The sequence below is a fragment of the Cotesia typhae genome, unplaced genomic scaffold (genome assembly GCF_013202065.1).
Source record: "Cotesia typhae breed Kobodo isofemale line unplaced genomic scaffold, CoteBio_Ctyphae scaffold_152, whole genome shotgun sequence".
NCBI lineage: Eukaryota > Metazoa > Arthropoda > Insecta > Hymenoptera > Braconidae > Cotesia > Cotesia typhae.
The window spans coordinates 3,596,419-3,615,871 of NW_027423776.1; the positions used below are offsets into that span (position 1 = coordinate 3,596,419).

The window sequence follows — 19,453 nt, forward strand, 5'->3', positions numbered from 1 at the left end:
CCTTGGCCGATCCATGACACGCAAGCTTTGGGCCAAGCCTCAATAACTAAGGAAAATATTTGTAAATTTTTAATTAATTTTATTTGATTGGAATAAATATTTTGTAACAGTTTTACCTGCTCAGGTTAGCCCCTAATCAATTTTAAAATTAACTAACAAAACTAACAACAATAAAAATTATCAGGGCGCCACTAGGATTATTAATCACGGTTCCTGGAACCGGTCCAGAGCTGAGAAAATCCTATCTTAGGGTAGAGAGAGTGGAGGAAGGTTGCTGTTAAATAACAAAAATTTAATTAACAAGATCGATCGATATTTATTAACAATAAAAATAAAACTTAACAGAGTTGGCTTAAAATTAGTTAACAAATTTCATTCACACACACACTAACCACACTTAACAATATCCTTATTCTCGACGAGCCCCTTTCGGCGTCTACCCGTCGATTTCTAACTTATTCTCGACGAGCCCCTTTCGGCGTCTACCCATCGATTTCTAACACGTGCCCCTTTCGGCGTCTACACGTGATGGGCCCCTTTCAGCGTCTACCCGATTTCTAAACCTACAATCACCCGCACAGAGACGAATCATATACCGGGCTCGTTGACTCGGCTCACAGGAGTAACAGCCCAGCGACGAAACATAGACCTAATCACTCTGCAACTCACACATAACCCACACTTGTCTCACACTCACACTACTAACTTGACTCTACTTTATAAATTTTACTTTAATAAAAATTGACTGTAACTAATTTCAATTAAATATTCCAAATCAAATTATTCAATCATTAGTAATTTAATAAAACGATAATTTTCAATTAACAATCAATTTCTAACTAACTACGACAATTCTCAAATTCCAATTGTTAATTTTAATTCTATTAAAATATTAGATGGATTAAAACTCCTCAGTAACTTATAGTCATGGTCTTAACAATATAACAATAACTATTTAAAACAAAAGGTCTTAATACCTTGGATTAACTTTTGATAATTAAATAAATCACAATATAAAATTCTCAATTACATTCAAAATTATTAACATAAGTTAATTAATTAATTCTGACTAAGTTTTTACTGTGACAATTTTTGACTCAATTAACTAATTTCTAGGACTTAATGTCCACGCCGATAATTATCAAGTTTCAGTAATTTCAATTTCACTACTTCACGGACTTAATCCCAAAATTATTAAATTCATACTTGACGGAATAATTTTATAATATAATATTCTCAATAAATAATTCCTAATATAATATTCTTACTAATTAATTCTTAATATAAAATATTATCAATAATTTTCTATTAGTTTTATCTATTATAAAAAATTCGACACAAGTCGAAATATTCAATTTTTAATTGCTAGAACATTTGCTAGCTGTTTTGCTTGACCTCGGGTATTGGAATTTACTGCGACACCAAAAATTGACGCTTGACTAAAATTCCACGAATAAAAATTTGTCGATTTTTTTTCAATGACAAAAATTAATCAATTTTACTAAGTTAATTGTTATAAAAATTACAACAATAAAATTAACGAAATTTTCGGATGTTAATTTATTAATTGATTATTTCTAGTTATTAAAATTTCCCCGCAAGGTCGATTGAGTGATTCTCGGGTATAAACCCCCATGAAAATCACTAAATCCAAAACTAGCAAATGTTTCACTATTAATCTATTAATAATCGTCGATTAAACGATCCAATTGATAAATAATTAGGAGAAGTAACTGGGCATTGGATAAACCGCGGTCCACTTCCTTCCCACAGAGCAATAATTGACACCTTGACGAACAAAACGATGATCTAAATCACTCGTTGAGGATGAAGTCCTAGTTGTAGTTGACTTCCTTCGTCTCGTCAGTACTCTCGGGAACGGTCCTTTTTGATCTCCGTGGCACTCAGTCTGGCGGTCACACTACTTCTCGCTGTTCCACTGCACGGCTCACCTATTTTAACCCAAACTCACCCCCTCCTATTCTCCCTTTAGGCCCGAAGATCGAGACGCGCCAGTGCTATGTCGAATAATTATCGATATTCGGTGATTTATCGATTAAGGGTAATTTTACCCTGTTACAATTTAAAAATATCATCACCATAAAAAAAATAATCAATATAAATAACTAACCGTAAAAATCTACCTCTAAATAGATTTGGTTTATAAGAATGATAAGCTTTAGATCGACCTGTCGTTTTAATGGCGTAATGGGTTAGGCGTCGGCTTGCAAGCACGCGGCTAGGGTTCGAATCTCGATTCCGTCAAATACTTTATTTCTCTACATTAAATCGGGTAAGTCTTAATAAGTAATTACACGTCACAAACTTGCGTTAGTACTACATTGAAACAGAGAATCGCTCATTTAATTAAGATTTTCTACTTTTTAAAATTAATTTTGCAGATTTGGGTAAGTTTGGCACACTCATGGTAACCAAGGCTGGGCCAACTCTGGGTCAACTTTGGGTTAACTCGGGGTAAATTCGGGCATACAAGCTTGGCCCAGTCATGGCAACAAAGACTCGGCCAAGTCTGGCATACAAGCTTGGCCCCATGTTATCATTCCAGACTTCCGCCAAGACTGCGCCAAGTCTGGTATACAAGCTTGGGCCAGAGTTGTACAGAGTTGGGCCAAGTCTGGGGCAAGCTTGGGCCCGTTGTTCTTTCCTACATGGGAACCGCCTGAATACTTCTAGGTTACATTTAAAATTTCCCTCTTGTCTTTCCTTTTCTTTAGTCTCTAGTATCTATGTTCTGTTCTTCACTATTGCACTTGTTAAACTCATCGTTGAATTTATGGCACCAGTGAGTGCAGTTTCCAGTTGTCTCTGACATATGTATGTATGTCAACGGGCTATGAGAACGACCGTTAACCCGAAACTCGAGTGGACAAAATGTCTAAAATGTCCTTATTTTCAATCTCTCGTATTTTATTTATCCACCAGAAAGCTTAATGCGGATATAGAATAATAATAAACTTTTCTGGGTAAAAAAGCTTTAGTGGAGCGTTTTATTTTTCGCATTCAAATGTTTTAATAACAATATATATCAAGTAATAACAATGACAATGGATAAACTCGACTGATAATAATTTAACAACCCAAATTTTTTTCACATTTCATTTAAGCGATAGACCCCAGGTGGGCTCGTTATTCAGCTCTTTTATTTTGAATTTTCGGTAGGATTTTGAGGGATATGAATCACATAATTTTTATTTCATTAATTATACTATAAAAGTTCAGTAAATTGAACGGGGTCAATCAGCCGGACGTTCGTCCGGAGATTTAAATGATCATTGGCTGATTGACTGTCCTAGATTTTCATCCAAAGTATAAAGCATTATAAAAATTATGTAAGTCAAGACGTCGTATCTGAAGTTACCTTAGAGGACTCGTCATCGATATTTTCGTTCCTTCGCTGAAAATGACTAAATTAATCAATAATAAAGCAGTAATAATTCTAAGAATTGTAAGAGTATTAAAAAAATTTACTAATTTAAATGTCAATATTTTCAATTTGATCAAAAGGATACAGAGGTAATTTTTTTGTCTATAAAATACTTTATTGAATGCCGCAAACGGAATTTGTAATCATTAAATTGTGTAAGAGATAACCTTTTCAAAAAATTCGAAAAAAGTGTATTTTTTTCACTTAATTTCAAAATTTCTCGATTCATCATTTTGCAACTAAGAAATTTTTTTGAGCTCAAGAAACTACTTTGAATGCTGCATCAAGCCGCAAAAAATAGTTCATTTAATCGGGGCAATATCTCAATTAAAAATTTTCAGAAAAGTAATTTTTCAACGTTCACTTAATTTTTGAGCTTGAAAATATACAAAAATTGTATTTTTGAGTTCAAGGAGTTCAAAATTTTCAAATAGAAATTTTTCTGAGCGATCTGAACTCGAATATAGCGAGAAGTTTCATGGATGGCCTGAAGGCTCAATTGTTTCTCTGATTTTTTTTATTTTTAACAATAAATTTGTACTTTTTTATAATTCAGTTTTTTTCGTTTTTATTCCTCTATATAAAAAGGTTTTTACCTTTTCTTTTATCATTTGAGAAGATTTTACAATAAGAATCATTATATGCATTCAAAGCATACATAATTATATAGTCAGCAAGGTTGTTTTGTATTATCTCAATAATGATGTCGCATCTGGATTCAAGAATTTTCTCTGAAATTATATTATTTTATGAGCATTAATTTTGCACCGGAAAACGACGAAAAAGATGTTACCACATTTTGACTGAATTCTTTCATTCCACGCGGCTTTAAATTTATGACCATGTAATTAGTAAAAACATTAAAATTCTATATAACTATAAAACATAATGAGTATTTTTCCTAACATTTTATAACTTCAAAATTAGCATTAGAATTTTCAAATTGATCACCGTAAATTTTACTCGTTTTATTATTATTATTATTATTTATTTATCGTCACAAAAGATTTCTATAGAGGTGCGCATGGCACCTGTGCATAGAACGAGTACATTCTGAAGTATAAAATTTTCCTTATCATCCTTTAAAATGTGCTATAATTTTTATCTACATGAAAATAGATTTTTTAAACCAAATTTGATATTACATTTGGATAGAAAATTTTCCTCATGAATTTAAACATAAATATCCTTCCGACTTTCAGTTTATCTATACCTCTAGACTTGAACTATCATAACAGGTGTTGCAAAGCGTAATATATCCTACAGTTTCAAAAAGGGGTAGGTCTGACAATCATGATCCCGCAACATTTGCTATAAGGTTTATATTACATTTACACGAGAGCTTGTGTGGTTGTTGCTCATTCAACTACGGTTCGTGGTGACATTAACCGAACTTGTCCTCATGTGAAAGTGACATAAACTTTAAGCTCAATTTACAATGATATTTCCGTCAAATAATTCACTTGTGACTTCAAATGTATCACAACTGATATTTCAAGTGTTCATCTCGACAGTTGTAGTTTATTTGGAAGAATTTAAAAAAGACTCATGTGCTTGTTACAAAATACAATTTATTATTTTATTTAACTTTCTTATCCATATTGCTTATGTAGTTATTCATTTTTGATTTTTTATTATTAGTCTACTTTAAAAAATAGATTTCCTGATATCTTCTAAAAAATGATAAAAATTTTTAATCTTTAGTCTTTTTTGAATAGCTTCTAAACCATCGATTCAATCAATTCAAAAATCTAATCAGTTCTTTGGTTAAAAAAGCGCCAACAAAAGTATTTTTTTCACATAACTAGAAAAACTACCCTACAAATATCGTTGATACTATGATAGAATTCTCACAAAAAGAATAGATAAATAGAAGAGGCATATGCAAAGGACAATTAATAAAAAGGATACCCGTAAACAAATTGTCGCATATAAAGTAGCTAGATCTATGTTCGACTGCCCTAATTTAAAACAAATGAGATCTGAATTGAGCTAGCCTAAGTTCGCAAAGCCAACTTCGCCCCGATCTGATTTTTCGGCATGCCTCACTAAAATTCTAGTAGGTACTCGAGTATAAGGGAAAATTGAATTCCAGAACGTTAAAATATGTACGTCAGTATCACAACAATGTATAAGCATAGGCCTATTCGTAAGGTTTTTGAAAAAATTTAATTTTGAGTTTGTTTATAGTAAAAATTACCATTACTCCATTATATTGTATGGCTAATGTATTAATTTAAAAATTAATGATTGCAATAATTAAATGCAATTATTTCGATTTTTTCAAAATCTCCCTTAGTTATAGGCCTTATTACCCACCGGTACCTTCACGAAAAAAAAAATATCGCTCTGAGCCATACTGTAATGCTACTGTAGCTATCCCCACTTAACTAACTGTTTGATTCTTACTAGAGCCATCTAGTAGATCGCTCGGACAAATTTATTTATTATATGGAGTAATAAATTAATTTTATAGTAATGGATAACCAATAAATAAGTAGATAGCTTGTTTTTATTTTTTCATTTTTAAACAAATTTAAACTTAGTTTGAATAAAAAAATTCACAAAAGTTATACTGATAGTTTTTTTTTTAATTGTTATTTTTGTATATAATTTATAACTTTTTAAAAATTGTCAAACTTCTGGTTATAATTATATTTAATGACATAAAAGTTAACAGTCACTTGATAATTTTTTAATTTTATTTAACAAATAAATTTTTTCTAAAAAATTAATTTTCAAAAAATTTATGATTTTTTGTTATTTTTACAGGTCAATTTTTTTTACCATAATTTATTTATTAAAAAAATTCTAAAAATTATTAAATATCTAGTCAATTGATTTTCATTTATAGTTATTAGTGATAAATAATATGGAACCATGTTTTTATTTAAATTATAATTTATTATGATGATTATCGAATTTTTTATTGACCTTTTTTATGTCAATTAATTTAACTTATTTATTCAACCATAATCAAATAAATAATTTCAAATTCATCAATTAATAAATATAATTTTCGAAATTATTATTTATAAATATTATTATGTATTAAAATAATTATTTATAAATATTGTTATTCAGTTAATAAATATTAGTACGTGTGTATGTGGTTATGTAAGATGGCGCCGTTGAAAAATGTAGTTACCGATTCTAGCTAACTAAAGTATTCCTACCAGAGCCATACCATATTGCTATTGTAGGAAAACGTTTTGCTGTCGTAGCGCTCTACTAGCAACTCTCAAGTAGATGGCTCTAGAGGCAATGCTTTTTTTCCGTGTTGTGCGTTCATCTAAAGGAAAAAAATTTTTTTTTTCCCCTCCGGGTGTAAAGCGTCAACTTTAGCCCCGCTGCGCTAAACAAAGTTTCCGCTTTACACCTTCGTCAGGGAAAAAAATAGTATACACTCCTCGGGAAGTAAATAAGAAAGCCTCAGATCACATGTTTGTTGACCTCGGCTTCGCCTCGGCCAACAATTACATGTGATCTGAGACATTTCTTACTTTACTTCCCTCGGTGTGTAATATACTATTTCTTACTACCTCGATCGAAAGTACGTAGCTTCTGCTGTGATATCGCGGCAGAAATATTCATTTTTATTCCTCGGTCAAGCAGTACGCGCGCCATCTAGTTGAGCGGGAGTAAAAACTTAGTCGCGTGCACTGCCACTCAATACATGAGAAATTCTCTCTACAATACTATATACCACAAAGACCCGATTCACGTATCCACAACCTCTACTTTTACTCGCACTCGTATAACCTCAAAGTTTGTTTACAATAAATTAATGCTAATGTTTATTGGTAAATTCTATTCAGAAAATTATTGTGATTAAAATTTTATAATAAAAATAAAAAAATGCATCACCAATTATCTGACGAGTCAACCGATGAAGAAGAAATCACCAAAGGCTTTGATGCGGAAGCACAATTGATTGTGCAAACTGACACTTTACCCAAGAAATCTGCGGATAAATTACGCTAGTCTATAATACTTACAAAAAATGGAAACAAAAAAATAAAAGTGCTTTATCTGATTCTGAGGAAAATAATTTAATTGTTTATTTCAAAAGTCTATCCACAAAAATGTGTCCATCTACTTTGTGGAGTATTCATTCTATGTTAAAATCGACGCTGAATGCCATAGATAATATTGATATCAGTAAGTTTTATAAATTAAAAGATCTAGTTAAAAATAACGCCAAAGGTCATAAGCCTAAGAAATCTGCTGTCTTGACGTGGGACGAGGTTATGGCATTCATAAATAATGCACCGGACTACACTCATTTAGCCAATAAAGTATGTATTTATAAAAATTTGTATAAATTGTATTGATTCTTTAATTAATTAATTTATTGTTATCTTTATTTTTATATTTTAAGGTTGTGTTAATCTTTGGCATTTGTGGAGCTACCAGATGCGACGAATCAAAAGAACTTCAAGTTGCTGATATTGAAGAAATTAACGGTAAATACATCGTTTCCATAAACGATTCAAAGAATGGTCTACCTCGTAAATTTTTAGTCGGACAATTTTTTTATGAAAAAGTGAAAAAATATATTTCTTTAAGACCTTCAGATTTTGGGACTGAGAGATTTTTTGTGCAATTTTCACACGGTAAATGCTGCCGACAAGTGATTGGGAGAAATAAAATAGGTCAAATCCCAAAAATTATTGCTGAGTATTTGAAGTTGACTGTTCCCCAAAAATTCACAGGACACTGCTTACACAGGACATCAGCTACATTGATATCAAACTCTGGAGCAAGTGTAACAATGTTGAAACAATTAGGAGGATGGAAATCAGCTACTATAGTAGAAGGTAATTTTTATTACTTTTTTGGTAATAATTTATTACTATTTTTTTAGTACTAATTTTTATTACTTTTATTTATTAAAAAAATTATAATTATAAATGTTTTATAAGTATTTTAAATAATATGTTTATATCTATATATTTACAGCTTATGTTGAGAAGTCCTTGCTGAACAGACAAAATATCTTTGATAAAATCACACATGTAACTAAAGTTGCTCATCGGGCTTTGTTGCTCATCCATCAGATATAAATCCGCAACCATCTACAAGTGAAACTAATTCGACTAAAACAAAAAGTTCGGTTCAAACTCATGAATCTATATCGACAGAAACCGATTGTGATAACTTATTTGATGACTTTTGCTTAGATGATGACACTTTGACGGTGATTGAGAACTCATTTGAATCAGAAAAACCAGTATCATTATTACCTTCCTTTACCACAGCAAACAATAAAAAAGTAATCATAAATTCTGCCGTTGAAACAGCTGAACCTTGTCATTTTTTAAAAAAACCACCAATCTCGGTTTTTTCTCATGACAAAGAAAATCAACCTCCAGAGAAAAAAATGAAGGTCGAGCAAATACGTAATGCAAACAGTAATGTAAAATCGGCATCAACATCAACTAATTTTGTAACAAGTCAACAAAAGTTTAAATCTACGCCTAATAAAAATCATACTAGACAACTGACATCGGAAACTAAACTAACAGATGAAGCACCAGAATCTGCATCTATAGAAGCGTTATCAAACAAAAATCCAAACATTAGATACGACAACTGTACATTTCACGGAAATATAATTAATAACTTTTATATTTCTGATGATAAACTTCCTGAGCCAAATATATAATTTACTATTACAGGTTTAACATTATAATATTATTACTTTTAAGGTATAATGCATGCAAAATATTCAAATTGATAATTATTAAAAAAAAATTTTTTAAATGAGTATTATTATATTACTATAAAAATGACTACATGCACTATAATAAAAAATCAAGTAACCTTGGCTGTTTTAAAATAAGTTTTGTAATTGTAATACAAATAAATAGTCAATATTTTATAACATTACTGTTTAGTTATAATGTATGCAATATATTCTAATCGATAATTACTTTTAATAAATTATTATTACTATATAAGCTATAATTGATAAAGTAACCTCAGCTGTTATAAAATAAACTTTGTAATTGTGATACGAATAAATAGTCATAATTTTAATATAAGTACAATTTCTTTAATTAAAATCTATACCTTTATTTATAGATATATTTGATGCCTGCCTCGGCTTCGCCTCGGGCATCATGGCGCGCAGTGCAGGAATCTCAAACTTTCTGCCCTTGTAGTGTAATATACTATTTCTTTTTAAAATGTGGCAGATTTTTGTAGATAATTTTCTGTATGATAATTAGTTATTGGGGTATCGATGTTCAAGTACTTTGTTATACAGCCAATAACACCCTATAAAGTTTAGAATAAAAATACTTGGGAAATACTAAGGGACGAAGTTCCTTATGGAACGTTGCGGAAGGTTACCCTACATGGAAAGAACAAAAAAACACTGCATATCCTGTCGTATTATAATCCGTGTTATCTGTGATGAACAGAAATTTCAGACTATAGCCAATATACTTCAAAGTATACTAAATTATTTTTGTATTAAACTCCGTGTAATCTCTGATTTAATCGACTAATTTTTCTGGTTATGTCGCATAAGATTACACGCAGTATAATCCGAAAAATTATTTCATGTAAATTGAATTATACTCGGTTGAAATTTGGATTATGCCCACGATGACTCCGCATTTTTTTTTGTAGCGCCTGCGCGTGAAGTGCTGTTTATAATTTGTGAGTTATATTCACTCAACATATATTGACAATTAGGTGAAATATAATTAGTGAATTAAGTGTGTGGCTATTAAAATATTGAACATATAAGAACATTGTTTGCCGTTATTATCATTAAAATTACAAGATATGTAAAAATAGTGTCCAAGACGTATGTTTTTACCTTTATACTTATGACAATAAGATCTAACCTGTTCATAGTCACGCTTGTTTTATATTGCTAATATTTCATTTCTGTAATTTTTATTTTTACACAATACCTATTATTATGTTAAATTTATATTAATTTTTTTTGCATAAAATTAATTAAATGAATTGGTATACCATAAGACCGCACCTTTTCACATAAGGAACCAATTTATTTAATTAATTTATTTATTTTTAAAATAAAATTTCTAAGTCAAGAAAAATCAAGTGATATTAATAAACAATTATTAAATAGAAATATAAAAATTAAATTTCGGCAATTTAATTTTTACAATATAATTTTTGTATTATTTAGAATTTTATTATAATTCTCGTCAATATATTTTAATAACTACAACTATTTTTGCTTACAACTAATTGTGTTTTATTTACAAATTTATGTTAACTATTTAAAAACATACAAACTTACAAATATAAAAACACACATACTTTAAAATATTTACAATATCAGCTTTTCAATGTAATATTTTTATTACTCAGAAATTTGTCATTCTTTTCAATATATTCTAATAACTACAACTATTTTTGCTAAAAATTAATTGTTCTATTTACAAATCTATGTTAAATATTTAAAAACATACAAATTTACAAATTTATGCTAACTCTTTAAAAACATACAAACTTACAAATATAAAAACACACAAACTTCGAAATATTTACAATAATATAAATTCCCATTCATTCTGTCACGGGGCTCCTTCATTACCCGTTGAAGGTCCTCACCCTAGCCGCGGTTAGTTATCGACGGATCACAGAGCGCTGTGGTCTAGGATGCTCGCGCAGTAGAAATAAAATTTACATAAGTTCCGGGGCCTAGAAAATAAGTGTTCCGCGGGTGGGGATAATCCCACACGAGGGACGAGTGAAGTGGCCGAACGGAAAAACGATATTGTAAAGCCGGAGCCCGAGCAACCAACACGAGATTTTGGAAATACCAGGTAAATATTAATATTCCTCTGAGATTCCTGTGGAACCTTCAGAGCGATTATTTTAACTTATAAAATTGATAATTACTGCTAGGCATTTAGCCAGCCTAATTATCCAATAAAACTGTTCTAACTATCCTGAATTTCCAGATAAAATATTGCTAAATATCCCGAGTTGCGACGCAGTGAACCCGAGTATATACCGAGAACACCGTGATTTTGGCTGACAAGGTTACCTCTATTAGAAGTCAACGAGAACAACAAAGAGAGCCAAACTCAAGAGAAGAAATCGTCAAAAATTCTCAGGTACAAAATAAAGTTTAACCTCGGGAAATTATTGCGTCGTTCCCGGAAACTCTAGGCACAGGCCAGGTTCCATCTTCCAATCACCCTACTTGATTAATTAATTAATTATTCGAATTTAATTAAAATATCTAAATTATAAATCGAGGTTAAAATTAGTTAAATCAAAATTTGAACAAATAGAAAATTCAATAAGTTGGAAGAATTTCAAAATTAAAAATAAAAGAGGTTAAATTTAGAATTAATATTATTATAAAATTGGTCAATTAAATTTAGATTAAAATTTTCAAATCAGAAATTTTAATATCGACAATTTTGAGTTAACTGCGTTATTTATATAAGCGATATTCTGTCGATTAAATTATTACAAATTAGAAATTAAAATAAAATAAAGGAAACTAAAATTAGAAAATTGTCCAAGTTAGATTAAAATTGACCAATAAAATTAACAAGGAAAAATGAATTAAAATTTAAATTAAAATGGAAAATTAAAATTTACTTTTGGAAAATTATCAAAAATTATAAAATAAAATTATCATAGACACAAATTCCTTAAATTAGAATATTAAAATTGTTAAATAGTAAATTAATTTATAAAACAAAATTACAAGAGAAAATTTATCGACAAAAGAAGATTTGTTCAATAAACTTCGATAAATAAATTTGTCAAATTCCAGTACGATGATTTCAAAATTAATCAACATAAAATTTAGCCTTGGGAAATTTTTACCAAGTTGAAGACTAAGTCTCAAATCTTGACTGGAATTCAAAATAGACATAAGCCGATTATTCAGGCAGTTTGAATTCGAGTAAATTTTAATTAATCTAACATCTTGGTTGAATAAACGCTACTGTGATATTATTAATTAAGCAACCAGAATTTAATTAACTTATTTATAGAAGTCAAGTTAGGGACCGGGAAATTTGATTCCCAGGAAGTTATGTTGTAAAGAGTATCTTGGATTTTAAAATAATTGTAAATTAGAGTCAAGTGTGTATTAGATAAATTGTTTTATTGAGAATAGTGTGTGTGTGTGTGTGGAAAATAATTTACATTATATACTCCTCGTTCACGGGCTGTCGAGGAGGTTAGAATTAGCAGGTTGTCGACTAGTGTCATGGTATCCTCCTCTGTCCTAGTCGACTTCAGGTTCCTTAGTCCCGTAGTAAGGGTCCTGTGGACAGCGAAAGGGTTAAGGACGGTATGAACCTTGGGCAGGGGTCCGGGCGACCACCCAGGGCATATCTAGAGTCTTAGAGCGTGAGGGTCCTGTGGACAGCGCGACTTAATTAGAAACTGCGGTATAGACGCTCCATATGAGGGTACCGTCAGGAATAAGCAACTTTTGTAAGTATGAGTGTGTGTGTGAGCATTAAATTGAGATTAAATTATTGTCAGTTTGTCAAAAATAAATTGATGATTAACGTCTATTTCAATTGTTTTTATTTATGTCAAGTTTTTTAATTTCTCTCGACCCTGTGATATCTCTCTTGCTTGGACCGGTTCTGGAAACCGTGATAAAAATTCCAGTGGCGCCCTTAATTACAAATTTTAAATAAAGGGGTGACCAAGGGACGGTTCAAACCCGTTACAATTCCTTCTTAAATTTACATAACAATTTTAATTAAAAATGCATTCTTCGGCCAAATTCATACAGGGTATCGAAGTTAGCATTTCGACTTCTGCTTCTGTCTTCAGAGCCATGTCATTGATTAAATCAAAGAACAGCCTGCCTGTGATCAGCCGATTGAATTTCTGCCTCAGCTTTCTTGTGACTTCTTCTGGTTGTCCAACAGTCTTGAAAAGCAAGTCGATCGCAGAATTTGCCGAGTTAAGTACATTCGGCGACAAGGCGTTCTTTGCGATTTTTCGCAGGATTTCGATGTCGGGCTTTGTTTCTAATTTGGTGAGCATCTCCTCAAGGATTGGAAACTTCGATCCAAAGTGTTGCTGAAAGATAAATAAATCAACAAATAAATAAAAAAATGAAAATTAATATAAGATTTTTAAATTAAGGATTGATTAAAAATTCTGTCGACTACTCACCATCAATGAAGTTTTGATTTCTTCTGAGAAGATCCAGTATGTCTTCGGATCTGTCACGATCTCAACCTCTACAACAGACATTTCAATATCGTCGCACATTTTGTTTTACGAAATAATATTGATTTAATTTCAAAGGCAAATATCTGTGTAAGATTCACAGAAAACAACGGACTGGAGTATGTATAAAAGCCCTAGCCCGGACAATAGAAGTTTGCAGTATTAGAATAAAATTCGCGAGGGCTAGTTCGGACCGTATTAGTAATAAAATTTAATTCGCGAGCCCGATAGAAATAATAATTTTAAAATCACGAGATTGAAATATTAACAGAATTTTCGACACCACGACGGTTATACCATAATAAAAATTAAATATTATATTTCCTCCTCACTGCTCCAGGAAATAGAAAAATCGTGTATCCGACCCTTCGTTGTTCGTCGGGTAATTAAAAAGCTATAAAACTGTAGGACGGGGGAACCCGTGTTAACCACTTAACGTTTTATGGGAATAGCAAATCGGGTACCACTCCAGTTGTCAGCTACTGAAAGTTTATGTGTCATCCGCGACCATAAATTATAAAGATTATTTTCTGACCACATTGCTGTCACTTCGAAAAACAAATTTCGGAAACGTTCACACCACGAAAAAGGTTTCGCAGAGCTGAGTCAAAACTCTCAGAGGGGGGAAAGGAAGTACCAAGTCTATAATATATATCGAATTCGCGAAGATTATTCACTGCCACCATAACCTTCTCCCATTAACCATTCCTGCAATTAGTTAATCGGTCAAATCCCTAAACAGTTGATTACGTATAGAGTACAGTCGAATTTAAATCATCAACCAGTCAATTAAATGCAGTGTATATTCAAATCTAAATAAATCTCGAAATAGAATAATTAGTGTAATTATTATAAAATAATTCCTCATTCATCCTTTCAATTAAAATAAACATAATTATTAAGTTCACATCGACGAGTAGTCGCCGCTTCACTACAAACGACAGGTACATTTCTCATTATATATATATTTATTTTGGTTATTTCTATTTTTTCTCTACATATTCTTAATACATCTGCTGTGCTTGACCTAACCCAATCCATGACCCAGTTTTTAATCGCGTATACAGTGTGTAGCTTAGTGTAATTTTGACATACGGTTACCCATAGGCGCGGTTCCCGCCTCCTGAGACATATAACCTTAAGTGGTTAGTCTCAAATTTAAGGAACTGATATAATTGTTACTGACCAACATTAGGACGTAACAGTTTGTAAATTAAATTGCATTCTATTCAATAAAAAATTCCCATAAATCTATTGCTATTTTTAAAATAGTATTTAACATCTTCCTTATAAACTTTAAAACTTAAAAATTAAATTATATCTTTTTTTAATTAATTTATTTTAATTTACAAGCATGTATAAAGAAAGAAAAAAAGTTTTGAGTCAAGCGCAAATTTTCTTAAATCAAAAAAATCTTAAGGAAGACTGAAAATTTTTTGAATAAAGTTAAATTTTTTTAAACTAAGAAAATTTCGTCTTGCTCCAAAATAACTTCGATCTTTCTTATAATTTTCTTGGATCAAGATATTTTTTTTTTTCCGATTTTCACGCGGTTTGCAGCAGTCGATACAGTTTTTTAAGTACTATAAACAATTTGTTAACATAAATTGATCAGATGTAAAATTTCAGAGTTATTCGTTAAAAAATCCATTTTTTCGATTTCTTTCGTTCACGATATCTCACGAACGAAAAAACCGATTTTGACGCGGTTGGCGATAGTCGACGTCGTTTTTTAAGGTTGAGAGCTGATTAGTTTTTGAAATTGATCGATAAAGCCGATTAATAGTTATTCCAAAAAAAACAACTTTAAAAAAAATTTTTTTTGGCAGTCTTTTTGAGATTTCGTAGAATCTAGCTGTCCAAATCGGTTCAAGTTTTCAGGAAATCTAAGTTAGATGGAACCTAATCGAATGCCACCAACCGCGTCTCGATCGGTCGAGCCGTTCAAAAGTTATAACAGGGTCCCATACTTACACACATACATACATACACATATACATACAGACATAGTGACACCCTCTCGGGAACCCTCGAAATGGCTTCCTAGGATCTTAAAACGTCGAGATCTGTTGAGATCTCGATTTTTGCAAAACGGGGTAAAACCAATAACTTCCCGATTTTTGAAAATTTTTAATTTTCTCAGCGGGAAGTTAAAAAAACTTATTGAGTAACGAAAAAAGTATAGAGATTCCTCCTTTCGCCCTATTAATCTTTTATGTATCATATTTTAGCATGTTGTAAACGGATTTATACTTTAATGGTTTCTCAACGTCGCGTTTATGCCTTGTTTTATTTTTTTCACATTTCGTATTTTTTATTTTTGTTACTTTCTACTTCTGTCACCGCTTGAATTATACTTATTACCACCACGCCACGCCAACTGAGATAAGCTTTTCGTTGCGGAAATTTATTTACACACAACAAGAAAAATGACTTGACAATCGTAGATTGCACTAAAAAGTGGAAAAAAACTTCTAACTGGTTATGAAACTGAATGAAAAAATCATAAGAAATAAAAATGGTTTATGATATGTATAAATGAGGCTTAAAACAAGCCAGAGGAAAAAATAAAATTTTGTCAGTGTAAAATTTTAATTTAATGGAGAATAATGGTTGGATGATTTTAGTAGCCAATTAGTAACTGTAATTATACCCAGTTTTCCCATGAAGATAGTTTATAAATATTTTATTCAAAAGTATTGTCTACAAAGTGAAGATATACAAAAGTTTATGGCAGAGGTTTATCATAATATTAAATATGTATTTGTATTAAATATGTCAAGAGAGGATAATTCCGAGTGGGTTATATTCTCAGTTGTGTCATTGTTTATTTGTATGCTGTGGTTTTAGTTGGTATGCACATACAGATTTTCGCGATCCTACAGCTCATTATCTATCCTCTACACTTGATCACACAGCTCCCCTTTAGTATTGAAGTTACGAATAATTTAATTAATTACCCGAATAAATTAAATTGTCACAAAATAATATCATCTATACGAAGGAAGAAGCTTTTGTCTTACCATTAGTCTTAAGGTTAATTTAATGATAAGTAATTTACATCATATACAAGTTGCGTCTGATATTACCAGTAACGAACGACACAAAAGAAAGACTTTATATAAATTATTGATTAAATTAATGTATTAGTTAATTGATTTGTTTATTTATTTATTCATTCATTTGGTTGATTTTCATTTAGTTGGTGGATAAAACATTGACAAGGCAATTGAATTATTATTATTACTACGGGAACTCGTTGAGTTCATTGAACAATCAAAAGAGTGTCCCAATTACTCAGTCAGGCAAGGAAAATATTCCCAGTTGTACAATAAATGTAAATTGCTGAAGTAACATCAAAGCATCCAGTCAGTACCAAGAATAAGCTTTATATAAAATTAAGTAGTGAATACAATTCAAAGTATTTATTCAAATCGATTATTACATAAAAGCCATTCTTGTTCTTTTACAACTTTTGTTGCTGTGATAATAAATTGCTTATTTATTAATTCATTTTTTTAAAAATAAGAATTTGAAAATAGATAATTGCTTGGAAAATTTTTAATCGCCATTCCAATTCTGTTTGATTAGAAGTTATCAATTTGAAGGAATTTATTTATTTACTATATCTTGTAATTCATGCAGCACTTCTTTGAATATTACTCCTGATTGTAACCTTATAGAAATTTCTATATTGTGGATAGTTTCAAAAAATTTTGATAGAGGGCGCTGGATTGCAAAATTTTTCTGCTGCAGAAAAGTTCAGGTGAATGCAATAGGTTCCAACGAATAGTAACATTTTTATATATTTACCCAGTAATATTTACGGAATTTTGACCATTAACTATCATTTTCATCATTTGGAATTTCGTATCTTAATACGACAATATATTTGTAGATTAATGGACAAAACAAATCAATTACGTATAAAATTCTACTTGTAACAATAAATTCTCTTTGTTATTTTAATAAAATAGTTTTGATGTTTCAACAAAAAAAATTTGTTATACAAACTAAAGTATTTTGTCGAATTAACTAATAGATTTTGCTATAGTAACAGAACTGTCTTGTTGTTATAACAATTATAATTGTTATAATTATTATAACAATTATGACAATATTATAACATATCGATAATTTGTAATTACAAAAATTTTGTTATTTTAACATATGATTTTTTATCCCTATGTTAACAAATTCAGTTGTTACTACAACGTATCTTAGATTATCTTAACAAAAATTTTTTTTGCGTGCATTTCTAGGCCGTCAGGCTGAAATAAAAAAATAAATAAAATATAACGTGAGACATTTAAAAATTTAATTATGATATTTACGATACTACTATTGTTAACATTTTATTTATGTTATCCTGAGCTATGAAAAAATAAAGGGAATCCTTCAGATTAGTCTATTTTAACGCATCAAAATTTGTTGGTTGTCCAGTTTTATTTCTAATAGGTCGTTAGACTTTGCATTTTTATTCCTTACTAATTGTTGGCCAAAAACATTCATTTTTTTTTACTAATTGTTGGATTTTAAAGATACTCATGATATGATACGCAAATTACATACAAAATCGAACAACCTCATACAATGGTGATTGTACTGAATATTATGTAATAACAAGAAATCTATGTCTCTTCACAGAAAAATAATTGATTAAAAAATTATACCAGGTGATTAAAAAAATTGTAGACTGAAAAAAAAAATTAACTTAAATCAAGAGAAAAATTCTTGATCCAAGAAAATAATTTTTAAGAGTTTCATTGGCTTGAATCGAGATGACAAATTTTTGAATTAAATAAAATTTACTTAAACTAAGAATAATTTCTTAATTTAAGAAGTTTTCGGCTTAAATCAAGAAGATGAAATTCTTCAAAATTATATACTTGATTCAAGTAAATTTTTTTTCTTCATACCTCGGTAGAAAGTACGTACTTTTCTCTCTAATGGCAGGAAAGAAAGTTTAACATTAACTCCCTGTGAGAAGTACACGCGCGCCTTCTGTAACGGCGGGAGGAAAGAATTTCTCATGCGTAATTACACTTGTAACTAGGGACTGTTTATTCCGTCACTATAGTAAATTCTTAACCGCTGTAATTTCTATTGCTACCTCTAACCTTAAAAATATTTATCAATGTTGTTTTGTCATCTGTTAAATAAGAAAAATTTCTGAAAATAATGTTCCTACCAGTAAACTATCATCAGAATACTCATCTAAAAATTTTAATTTGAATAATCAAGTTATGAATTATCAAAACTGTATACTCAGTGGAGATATAATTTTTAACTGCTCCAATATCAAGTTTTAAAACTGTGTATTTTATGGAAGGATTATTAATTGCGATCATTCATGAGAAAATTGAAACGATTAAAAAAAATGCAATAAGTTTTTCGCTTATAATATTTTTTGTTTGATGAATTTTATAGTAACTAATATAGTTTGTTAAACTAATGAAAATAAATACATCTTTGAAAAAATGAAATTAATTTATTTTTAAAAAATATGACCAGATTTGACTCTTCGAATGTATTTGATGCCTGCCCCCACGACCAGCAGCACTCGCTTCGCTCGTGCCGCAAATGTCGGGGCAGGCATCAAGACATACTTATCTGCACTTGAAGTTAAAAAAGTAAAATTGATAACGTACTTTCGACCGGCTATGAAGAAAAATCGTATACACTACACAGGCCAAAAGTTGAAATCTCGGTCCTGCGCGTCATGGTGCCCTCGGTTTCGCCTCGGGCATCATGACGCGCAGGGCCGAAAATTCAACTTTCGGCCCTAGTAGTGTAATA

General features: G+C 30.5%; 2 protein-coding genes across 3 annotated transcripts; one reads left to right on the forward strand and one right to left on the reverse strand.

The window, feature by feature from the left end:
* The first annotated feature begins 6,453 nt into the window (after nucleotides 1–6,453).
* Nucleotides 6,454–9,077, forward strand: LOC141536069 (uncharacterized). 2 transcript variants are annotated; one of them, XM_074256309.1, is made up of 4 exons: nucleotides 6,454–7,743; nucleotides 7,827–8,061; nucleotides 8,161–8,265; nucleotides 8,408–9,077. In XM_074256309.1, exons 1-4 carry the CDS (start codon nucleotides 7,531–7,533, stop codon nucleotides 8,509–8,511), a joined length of 657 nt encoding a protein of 218 aa, XP_074112410.1. In that variant the 5' UTR covers nucleotides 6,454–7,530; the 3' UTR covers nucleotides 8,512–9,077. The 2 variants fall into 2 exon arrangements, with proteins under 2 accessions (XP_074112410.1, XP_074112409.1); XM_074256308.1 differs by having other exon boundaries at nucleotides 7,827–8,265.
* Nucleotides 9,078–13,171: 4,094 nt separating this feature from the next.
* On the reverse strand, nucleotides 13,172–14,702 carry LOC141535998 (uncharacterized). The gene is made up of 2 exons (XM_074256190.1): nucleotides 13,598–14,702; nucleotides 13,172–13,501 (listed from the first exon to the last, which is right to left on the reverse strand). The coding sequence occupies exons 1-2, from the start codon at nucleotides 13,694–13,696 to the stop codon at nucleotides 13,172–13,174; spliced, it is 429 nt and encodes a 142-aa protein (XP_074112291.1). The 5' UTR covers nucleotides 13,697–14,702.
* Nucleotides 14,703–19,453: the final 4,751 nt, after the last annotated feature.

Coding starts and splice junctions, on each gene's coding strand:
- LOC141536069 (XM_074256308.1), top strand. CDS start 7,531: ATGTGTCCATCTACTTTGTGGAGTATTCATTCTATGTTAAAATCGACG. Junction 7,744..7,826: donor ACACTCATTTAGCCAATAAA/GTATGTATTTAT, acceptor TTATATTTTAAG/GTTGTGTTAATCTTTGGCAT. Junction 8,266..8,407: donor ATCAGCTACTATAGTAGAAG/GTAATTTTTATT, acceptor ATATATTTACAG/CTTATGTTGAGAAGTCCTTG.
- LOC141535998 (XM_074256190.1), bottom strand. CDS start 13,696: ATGTGCGACGATATTGAAATGTCTGTTGTAGAGGTTGAGATCGTGACA. Junction 13,502..13,597: donor AAATCAAAACTTCATTGATG/GTGAGTAGTCGA, acceptor TTTATCTTTCAG/CAACACTTTGGATCGAAGTT.